The sequence below is a fragment of the Salmo trutta genome, chromosome 12, assembly GCF_901001165.1.
Source record: "Salmo trutta chromosome 12, fSalTru1.1, whole genome shotgun sequence".
Taxonomy (NCBI): domain Eukaryota; kingdom Metazoa; phylum Chordata; class Actinopteri; order Salmoniformes; family Salmonidae; genus Salmo; species Salmo trutta.
In genome coordinates, this window is record NC_042968.1 from 96,385,328 (window position 1) to 96,395,787 (window position 10,460).

General features: G+C 48.2%; 1 protein-coding gene across 1 annotated transcript; it reads right to left on the reverse strand.

Moving 5' to 3' along the window:
- Positions 1 to 249: 249 nt before the first annotated feature.
- ddias (DNA damage-induced apoptosis suppressor) lies at positions 250 to 6,816 on the reverse strand. The gene is made up of 5 exons (XM_029766753.1): positions 6,252 to 6,816; positions 4,087 to 4,248; positions 1,946 to 2,069; positions 675 to 1,771; positions 250 to 406 (listed from the first exon to the last, which is right to left on the reverse strand). Exons 1-5 carry the CDS (start codon positions 6,365 to 6,367, stop codon positions 250 to 252), a joined length of 1,656 nt encoding a protein of 551 aa, XP_029622613.1. The 5' UTR covers positions 6,368 to 6,816.
- Between the last annotated feature and the right edge of the window lie 3,644 nt (positions 6,817 to 10,460).

Sequence of the window (10,460 nt, forward strand, 5' to 3'; positions counted from 1 at the left end):
TGTTCTCTCCCCCTGTGGTCCTCCCTCTGTTCTCTCGTTCTCCCCCAGCCTGCTGTCTGTCTGTCCCCCTGGAACACCAGGGTCTTTGAGTGGGAGAGATCACCACCTCACTGTTGTCATCACATACTCTCACACTGCCGGTCCTTCTCCCCCCAGGTGTCCTTCTCCCCCCAAGGTTCCCCCCAGGGGTCCTTCTCCCCCCAGGGGTTCTCCTCAGAGCTCCTCTCGTTAACCTCCGACACTGCAGAGCTAGTACATGATCTCTGGGCTCTGGCTGCCGGGGTCTGGGCCTCTTGGTGTGTGTGAGTCCTTTAGGTGTGTGAGTGTGTGTGTCGCTGGGTGTGTGTCGCTGGGTTCTGATCTGCAGCGTATGTGGTGGAGCAGTTTTCCTGATGATGGGGGTGGACTGGGACAAAGGGACACAGTCACAACACTCTGAAGGTGTGTCCATGTGCGAGTCCGCGTGGGGGGTGTGTGAGTCCGTGCTGGTTGTGTGTGAGTCCGTGCTGGTTGTGTGTGAGTCCGTGCTGGTTGTGTGTGTGTTGATGCTGGGTGTGTGTGTGTTGATGCTGGGTGTGTGTGTGTTGATGCTGGGTGTGTGTGAGTCCGTGCTGGGTGTGTGTGTGTTGATGCTGGTCTGAGAGCAGTGGAAGAGGTCTGCTGAACAGTTATACTCCTCCTCCAGGCCAGCTGTGTGTCCGGGTGACCGAGGTCTGAGGTCTCCACGTCTCAGCTGTTCAACATTAGTAATGTCCAGTAGAGTCGTGTGTGACGTGGGGTTTGACTCTGTGTCCGCAGGATCACAGACACTCTCCTCCAGACACTCAGAGAAGGGCAGGTCTTCCCAGGCCACAAAGTCAGAACGACAGGTTTGTTCACACACTGACCTGTACTCCTCCTCCTCCGTGTCTGAAACACCCCTCTTCCTGAGGCTGAATGGCGCAGTCCGTAAACGGCCAGGCTGTGTTGGAGCGGTCCACGTGAGAGAGGCAGGGGGGTGAACAAGGGAGTCAGAGCCTTCACAGGAAGAGGACAGAACATCCCAGTAGCTGTTCCCACTGTGTCCTCCCTCCCCCTGGCTGCTGTTCCCACTGTGTCCTCCCTCCCCCTGGCTGCTGTTCCCACTGTGTCCTACCTCCCCCGGGCTGCTGTTCCCACTGTGTCCTCCCTCCCCCTGGCTGCTGTTCCCACTGTGTCCTCCCTCCCCCTGGCTGCTGTTCCCACTGTGTCCTCCCTCCCCCTGGCTGCTGTTCCCACTGTGTCCTCCCTCCCCCTGGCTGCTGTTCCTACTGTGTCCTCCCTCCCCCTGGCTGCTGTTCCTACTGTGTCCTTTATACTCTCTCCCCCCCTCCTCTTCCTCCTGTTCTGCAGACGACGTGATCGCCCCCGGAGACCGTTGCCAGGGGGCCGTGTGTATGTTGGTTGGGGTGAGGGTTACGGTGCAACGCGGTGACATGGATCGGCCGCAGGAGGGAGGTGTAGAGTCGAAGCTGCGGAGAGGAGAAGGGTGGAGCAGGAGAGGAGCTGTACTGGGGTCAGAGTTGGGCTGGGATGCTGGTCTAGGATCAGTTCTACAGACAGAGGCCTGTTGTAGGAGGCTCTTGGAGGCTGGTCTAGGATCAGTTGTCCAGTCAACGCAGAGAGCAGCTTGTTGTAGGAGGGTTCTGTAATAACTGACCACAGAGCAGCCTGGAGCAGAGGCCAGGGGCAGAGAGATCTGACTGGCGATGAATTGGCCTGCCTCTCTCCTGTAAGGGTGGAGGCCAGATATCTGCACCAGAGACAACATAGCTGGATGGAATAACACAACTTCTAAATCCATACCACTTGGGGCGACACTGACATCATTCTGTAATAGTTTATATAATGTAGTAACAGGCCAAGTGGTTTCCTTTCTCATGAAGCAGTTGAGATTATAAACCAGAATGATTAATTAGTGTTGTACCTTGATCCCAAAAACAAAATGTCTTCCAATGAAGCAGTCCTCTACAGCCTTAACCAGCAGCCTGCTGTGACATCCTGACCCATGACCTTGACCTCCCATTGGACCTGAAGACTCCTCCACCAGCCTGGAAACACAAAACCACTTTGTTTATCCATGTTGCCATTCTCATACACACACACTATCTTTTCATTCAACACAGGAACTAAGTTCCCCGTAACCCCGTGGACTACACAGGAACTAAGTTCCCCGTAACCCCGTTGGACTACACAGGAACTAAGTTCCCCGTAACCCCGTGGACTACACAGGAACTAAGTTCCCCGTAACCCCGTGGACTACACAGGAACTAAGTTCCACAAACTCATGTCTTTAAAATATTGCAGACTTCCTGAAAGAAGTATTGTGGTGCTCCTCCAGTGCATTTGGAAAGTTTTCAGACCCTTTCCCTTTTTCAACATTTTGTTCTATTTTTCCCCTTAATCTTCCCACAATACCCCATAATGACAAAGTGAAAACAGGTTTTTTGAAATGTTTACAAATGTATTAAAAATAAAAACAGAAATACCTTATTTACATAAGTTTTCAGACCCTTCGCTATGAGACTCGAAACTGAGCCCAGGTGCATCCTGTTTCTATTGATCATCCTTGAGATGTTTCTACAACTTGGAGTCCACCTGTGGTAAATTCATTTGATTGGACATGATTTGGAAAGTCACACACCGGTCTATATAAGGTCACACAGTTGACAGTGGATGTCAGAGAAAGAACCAAGCCATGAGGTCGAAGGAATTGTCTGTAGAGCTCCGAGACAGGATTGTGTCGAGGCACAGATCTGGTGAAGGGTACAAAAACATTGAAGGTCGCCAAGAACACAGTGGCCTCCATCATTCTTAAATGGAAGAAGTTTGAAATCACCAAGACTCTTCCTGGAGGTGGCCGCCCGGCCAAACTGAGCAATCGGGGGAGAAGGGCCTTGGTCAGGGAGGTGACCAAGAACCTGATGGTCACTGACAGAGCTCCAGAGTTCCTCTGTGGAGATGGGAGAACCTTCCAGAAGGACAACCATCTCTGCAGCACTAAACCAATCAGGCCTTTATGGTAGAGTGACCAGACAGAAGCCACTCCTCAGTAAAAGGCCCATGACAGCCCGCTTGGAGTTTGCCAAAAGGCACCTAAAGGACTCTCAGACCATGAGAAACAAGATTCTCTGGTCTGATGAAACCAAGATTGAACTCTTTGGCCTGAATGCCAAGTGTCACATCTGGAGGAAACCTGGCACCATCCCTACGGTGAAGCTTGGTGGTGGCAGCATCATGCTGTGGTGATGTTTTCCAGAGGCAGGGACTGGGAGACTAGTCAGTATCGAGGGAAAGATGAACGGAGCAAAGCACAGGGCGATCCTTGATGAAAACCTGCTCCAGAGCTCTCAGGACCTCAGACTGGGGTGAAGGTTCATCATCCAACAGGACAACGACCCTAAACACACATCCAAGACAACGCAGGAGTGGCTTTGGGACAAGACTCTAAATGTCCTTGAGTGGCCCAGCCAGAGCCCGGACTTGAACCCGATCGAACATCTCGAGAGACCCGAAAATAGCTGTGCAGCGTCGCTACCCATCCAACCTGACAGAGGTTGAGAGGATCTACAGAGAAAAATGGGAGAAACTCCCCAAATACAGGTGTGTCAAGCTTGTAGCATCATACCCAAGAAGACTCAAGGCTGTAATCACTACTTATGTAAATGTGATATTTCCGTTTTCTTTTTATATACACACACACATTTGCAAACATTTCTAAAAACCTGTTTTTGCTTTGTCATTATGGGGTATTGTGATGTCATTATGGGGTATTGTGATGTCATTATGGGGTATTGTGATGTCATTATGGTGAATTGTGTGTAGATTGATGAGGGGGAAAAATGATTTAATCAATTCTAGAATAAGGCTGTAACGTGACAAAATATGGAAGAAGTACTGGGGTCTGAATACTTTCCCAATGTACTGTAGAATCTCCATTGAATAACAGGCGGGTTGATGTCAGCGACCCTCATCGAATATTCAAAAAAATATTACAATAATGAGATGTATCCACCAATCCAAAGAGAGGATAGGCGGGAGCTAGACAGTCCACCAATAAGGCTGTACCTGTGAAGGTCGGCGGCAGGGGCTCCAAAGAGGGGGTTGAGACAGCTCCCGAACACAGTCACCCCAAATATGGTGTTGTCTCTGGTTACCCTTAGAGACAGGCGGTACCTGTAGTCCAGGTGTGGTTCCAGACAGCTGTAGCAAGACCTGGAGCAGTGCCATCTACAGGACAACAACAACACTACAGTCTGAAAGACAGCACCAACCTGAGGTTAAACAAACCTCTCCCTGCCCCCGTGTGTCCGGGAGGCTCCCGGCCCCCGTGTTTCCGGGAGGCTCCCGGCCCCCGTGTTTCCGGGAGGCTCCCGGCCCCCGTGTTTCCGGGAGGCTCCCGGCCCCCGTGTTTCCGGGAGGCTCCCGGCCCCTGTTTGTAAACAGAAGAAAGCCACCAGAAACATGTTACTGAAAAAATACTGTTGGCTGCAACTGTGATGAAGCCAGTTATTATTTTGATATGAAAGCAGAGGGGTTTATGTTTCTAGAACTGAGAATCGATTCACGTTTTGTCTGTTTTGGCTGCCAGAGTATAAGTCAACCTCTGTAAATAACATACAAGGTCCTTGGACCTTAAAGAGTAACAGTAGACTCCTAAAGAATACATCTGGTGCTAGGGCGAAGCAGTAGCCATGTGATTGTCCAGGCTGGATCACATCCGGCCGTGATCGGGAGTCCCATAGGGCGGCGCACAATTGGCCCAGCGTTGTCCGTGTTTGGGGAGGGTTTGGCCGGGGTAGGCCGTCATTGTAAATAAGAATTTGTTCTGAACTGACTTGCCTAGTTAAATAAAAAGGTTCAACTCAAAATAAATGTATATTTAAAAAAATTGTGACAACGTTAAAAATATTCTAAGAATATCTTAATTGACAAATAACTTGCTGTGCATAGATCTCTCCTGAAACAGCCATATATATATATATATATATGTCTAGTTAGATACCTTGCTTTTTAGTAGCCTACCTTATCCATTTCACCCCTGATTCATTGAATGAGGAAATCATTGTATAAAAGACAAAAGTATTTGGTTTCAATGTTGAAATATTTTATATCAAAGATGGCAGCCATCCTCCAGGATAGTTACTGGGTGGCAGCCATCCTCCAGGATAGTTACTGGGTGGCAGCCATCCTCCAGGATAGTTACTGGGTGGCAGCCATCCTCCAGGATAGTTACTGGGTGTGCAGCCATCCTCCAGGATAGTTACTGGGTGGCAGCCATCCTCCAGGATAGCTACTGGGTGGCAGCCATCCTCCAGGATAGTTACTGGGTGGCAGCCATCCTCCAGGATAGCTACTGGGTGGCAGCCATCCTCCAGGATAGCTACTGGGTGGCAGCCATCCTCCAGGATAGTTACTGGGTGTGCAGGCTTTTATTCCTGCCCTGCTCTAACCACATTGTAGCCTAAACATCATCTGCTCAACAGGACGTTGATAAGCAGACTTGGGTGTTTCAGTGCTGGATCAAAAGCCAAGCACAGCCCTGCACAGCCCTGCACAGCCAGGAGCTCTCCAGAGAGAGGGTTGACCACATGTTGACAACATGTGACTAACAGTGCAGTACCACTTTGTGGAGGGTTAAGCGTCTTGATCAAGGGCCCAACAGCAGGAGATGGGAGGTCGACATGGAATCAGACAGCAGGAGATGGGAGGTCGACATTCCCCCTCATAAACAACCTGCTCCCCTTCTGCATTCCCCCTCATAAACATCCCCTCCTCCATTCTGCATTCCCCCTCATAAACCCCTGCTCCCCTTCTGCATTCCCCCTCATAAACATCCCTGCTCCCCTTCTGCATTCCCCCTCATAAACACCCTGCTCCCCTTCTGCATTCCCCCTCATAAACACCCTGCTCCCCTTCTGCATTCCCCCTGATAAACATCCCCTGCTCCCCTTCTGCATTCCCCCTCATAAACACCCTTCTCCCCTTCTGCATTCCCGCTCATAAACAACCTGCTCCCCTTCTGCCTTCCCCCTCATAAACATCTCCTGCTCCCCTTCTGCATTCCCCCTCATAAAAATCCCCTGCTCCCCTTCTGCATTCCCCCTCATAAACAGCCTGCTCCCCTTCTGCATTCCCCCTCATTAACATCCCCTGCACCGTTTCGCAAGTGATCATAGCAATGGGCTTTTCGATAACTAGTGTGTCTGACCTTGTGTGTGTGTGTCTCTTACCTGGCCGTGTCCGTCTGTTGCATCCTGGAGAAGCATCCTGTACAACAAGGGTATAACACACACGAGTCCTGAAGAGACAGCACAACACAGTCCACCAGAGCCCTTCTCCCTGACATTAGCCGGCTGCTTCTCCAGAAATAAGTAACTTAGCTAAATGTGTATGACTAGAAGCTAACTAGCTAGCTACCGGTAGCTAAATGTGTATGACTAGAAGCTAAGTAGCTAGCTACCGGTAGCTAAATGTGTATGACTAGAAGCTAACTAGCTAGCTACCGGTAGCTAAATGTGTATGACTAGAAGCTAACTAGCTAGCTACCGGTAGCTAAATGTGTATGACTAGAAGCTAACTAGCTACCGGTAGCTAACAAGCCTACGATTACGTGTGTTTGGTTGATCTGCTTTCTTGCCTCTCTTGACAGCTATACCCTTCCGCATATAAAACATGTACAATATCTACTAGATTTGTGTTAATTAACTCAAATTCACAGCAGACATTTGTGCGCACCGTGAACGCGACCGCCAACTTTCAAATAGTGACGTTTGATACCGTAGCTCCAGCGCATGCGTCGACCGCTCAGCGGGTTATATTCTTCTTCTATGGTATAATGGCGTCGGCAACAACTACATGTGCATTCCGCCACCTACTGTGCGGGCGGGTAAAAAAAGATCACAAAAAAAAAACGAAAACATTTGGGTAAAAATATATAAAATATCTCACAAGCTACCAAAAAATAAATTAACAAAAAATAAATAAATCTACCTGTTTTTCTGTATAAAAAAACTCATTCTAATCAGGTCCCAACACAGGCTCTGAATCCTCCTGTGAGGGCGACAAAAATCCTTGTAGTGCTTTTGCCGTGAAGTCTTGAAGTTATGATATCCAGCTTCATGGACTTCTTAGACAATTGTGATGTACAATTAATCACCGTGGCTATAAATGCCACAAAATCCAACTTCTTCACAATGAACGATTGACTTAAATCACTTTGCAACTGGTTGCGATGCATCCACTGCCATATCGTCAACACTGTTGCCTAATGCCCCTTCGACTCTCTTCACCGCCTCCACATATGAGACCCGCTGCGCATCCTTGATCCTTGACACCTTGACCTCCTTCACCCTAACAGGGCACTCAAGGAAGTCCAGAGTAGGATCCCCACCACAGTTGCAACATTTTCCATTCACAGATTCTTCAATATCATACTTCTCCTGTCCGCAAACATTTGACACGTGACCACATCCTTTATAATGAAAAACAAAACTTGGGGTAAACCTTTGAGATACATGTTTTTGATACTTCTTATCATCCACCAGCAGCGTCTGTTGGGGGGAATAGAGATCCAAGGGAATCAATTGATAACCAGTTACCAATGGGTAAAAATGGTCCAGAACCTGAGCAGACAAGCCCCGCCTAGTGGTTCGTATGTAGTCGTTTATAAAAAAAAAATAGTCCCATTGCTAAGTACGCCTGTGACATGCAGTGTAATCTCGTACATCCTCCAACAAGATAAAACAGGTAGGAGTCAACCCAAATGCGTCCAATTATATGTCTCCAAAGACTATTCCACCACGATTAACCAGACTATTGTCTCTCATAAGGTTTCTGGTTACCAATCCATATGCCCGAATGAGAAATATATACGCCCTAGTAGTGGGTCCATCCAGAGCCTTAGTCTAGGACCCGCCCTTATGTTTAGGGGTAGTAAGTATGCCTCTAAGTTATATAATGTCTCCTCTGCTATTGAATGTCCTCAATATCCCGTTCATCCACTGCCTTTATCATTTAGAAATAACAAGATAGAACCTGTCTTGAATAATTTGAGACCTGTAACCAAACCCCAACTTTGTCTTTGTGGTAGAGGTAGTAAACTCAGTAAAAAAAAAGAAACATCCCTTTTTCAGGACCCTGTCTTTCAAAGATAATTAGCAAAAATCCAAATAACTTCCCAGATCTTCATTGTAAAGGGTTTAAACACTGTTTCCCATGTTTGTTCAATGAACCATGAACGATTAATGAACATGCACCTGTGGACCGGTCGTTAAGACACTAACAACTTACAGACGGTAGGCAATTAAGGTTACAGTTATGAAAATATAGGACGCTAAAGAGGCCTTTCTACTGACTCTGAAAAACACCAAAAGAAAGATGCCCAGGGTCCCTGCTCATCTGCCTGAATGTGCCTTAGGCATGCTGCAAGGAGGCATGAGGACTGCAGATGTGGCCAGGGCAATAAATTGCAATGTCCATACTGTGAGATGCCTAAGACAGCGCTACAGGGAGACAGGACGGACAGCTGATCGTCCTCACAGTGGCAGACCACGTGTTACAACACCTGCACAGGATCGGTACATCCAAACATCACACATGCGGGACAGGTACAGGATGGCAACAACAACTGCCTGAGTTACACCAGGAATGCACAATCCCTCCATCAGTGCTCAGACTGTCCGCAATAGGCTGAGAGAGGCTGGACTGAGGGCTTGTAGGCCTGTTGTAAGGCAGGTCCTCACCAGACATCACCGGCAACAACGTCGCCTATGGGCACAAACCCACCGTCGCTGGACCAGACAGGACTGGCAAAAAGTGCTCTTCACTGACGAGTCGCGGTTTTGTCTCACCAGGGGTGATGGTCGGATTTGCGTTTATCGTTGAAGGAATGAGCGTTACACCGAGGCCTGTACTCTGGAGTGGGATTGATTTGGAGGTGGAGGGTCCGTCATGGTCTGGGGCGGTGTGTCACAGCATCATCGGACTGAGCTTGTTGTCATTGCAGGCAATCTCAACGCTGTGCGTTACAGGGAAGACATCCTCCTCCCTCATGTGGAACCCTTCCTGCAGGCTCATCCTGACATGACCCTCCAGCATGACAATGCCACCAGCCGTACTGCTCGTTCTGTGCATTATTTCCTGCAAGACAGGAATGTCAGTGTTCTGCCATGGCCAGCGAAAAGCCCGGATCTCAATCCCATTGAGCACGTCTGGGACCTGTTGGATCGGAGGGTGAGGGCTAGTGCCATTCCCCCCCAGAAATGTCCAGGAACTTGCAGGTGCCTTGGTGGAAGAGTGGGGTAACATCTTACAGCACGAACTGGCAAATCTGGTGCAGTCCATGAGGAGGAGAAGCATTGCATTACTTAATGCAGCTGGTGGCCACACCAGATACTGACTGTTACTTTTGATTTTGACCCCCTCTTTGTTCAGGGACACATTATTCCATTTCTGTTAGTCACATGTCTGTGGAACTTGTTCAATTTATGTCTCAGTTGTTGAATCTTGTTATGTTCATACAAATATTTACACGTCAAGTTTGCTGAAAATAAACGCAGTTGACAGTGAGAGGACGTTTTTTTGTTTGTTGCTGAGTTTATTACCATGGTCCTTTTCAGACAGCTGTAGGAGTTACGCGGGTGTGTCACCAACTACCGAACCCTCCCTTAATATGAATCATGCATTAACCTTCTCTGACTCTAGGACTGGAATACCCAGATCCATTATAGGGTGTGGACTGGAGGCTCCTAATGGGCTTATGTGGGTTTGCGGTGAAAATGGCTACCTACAATTGGTTGCTGTTATTTAGGCCAAACTCAAATTCAAGTCGCAACCATACTGGAGGCTAAGCGTAACTCCACAGCGCACCGCAGTAGCTGTGTGAAACAAGCAATGGCAGATAATGGCTTGACTAGTAGATTTTCTCTTAGCAATGGTGAACTGTTCAGATTGGCACTCTTCCCAGGGGTTTGAATTAAAGTGTTAGGTGATTGGATTGACAACATCACCTTACAGGCCCATATGAATGTGACTATGGCTGGTTTTACCCTTCTTTCTACTGATGATCAGAGTCTTAAAGCTGTTACAGCCAGGTATAGGCTGGCATTAGACACCATCCTGGCTAAGGAGGGGGGATATTGTAGGGCCCTAAATTCTATTTTGAATGTGTTATGCTTCTCCTTGACTCCTCTGATAATATAACAGAGGTTTTGAAAGAATTAACACAGTTGGCTGATACCTACACCCCTACAGGAGATGACTCCTGGTTCCTGTTTGGGTGGTTTTAAGATAAACTAGGACATTTTGGATTTAAGTTGTTTTCCATTTTGGTTTTCATTACTGCTCCTACTGATCGTTTTGTTAATTTGCATTTGTGCAAAACCCGTGTGGCTCAGTTGGTAGAGCATGGTGTTTGCAACGCCAGGGTTGTGGGTTCGATT

Bases quoted from the DNA above. Each gene is read 5' to 3' on its own strand.
- ddias (XM_029766753.1), bottom strand. From the start codon at position 6,367: ATGTCAGGGAGAAGGGCTCTGGTGGACTGTGTTGTGCTGTCTCTTCAG. The intron at 4,249-6,251 runs GTAAGAGACACA...GTTGTCCTGTAG, and splicing joins CAACAGACGGACACGGCCAG to ATGGCACTGCTCCAGGTCTT. The intron at 1,772-1,945 runs GTACAACACTAA...TCTCTGGTGCAG, and splicing joins ATTTTGTTTTTGGGATCAAG to ATATCTGGCCTCCACCCTTA.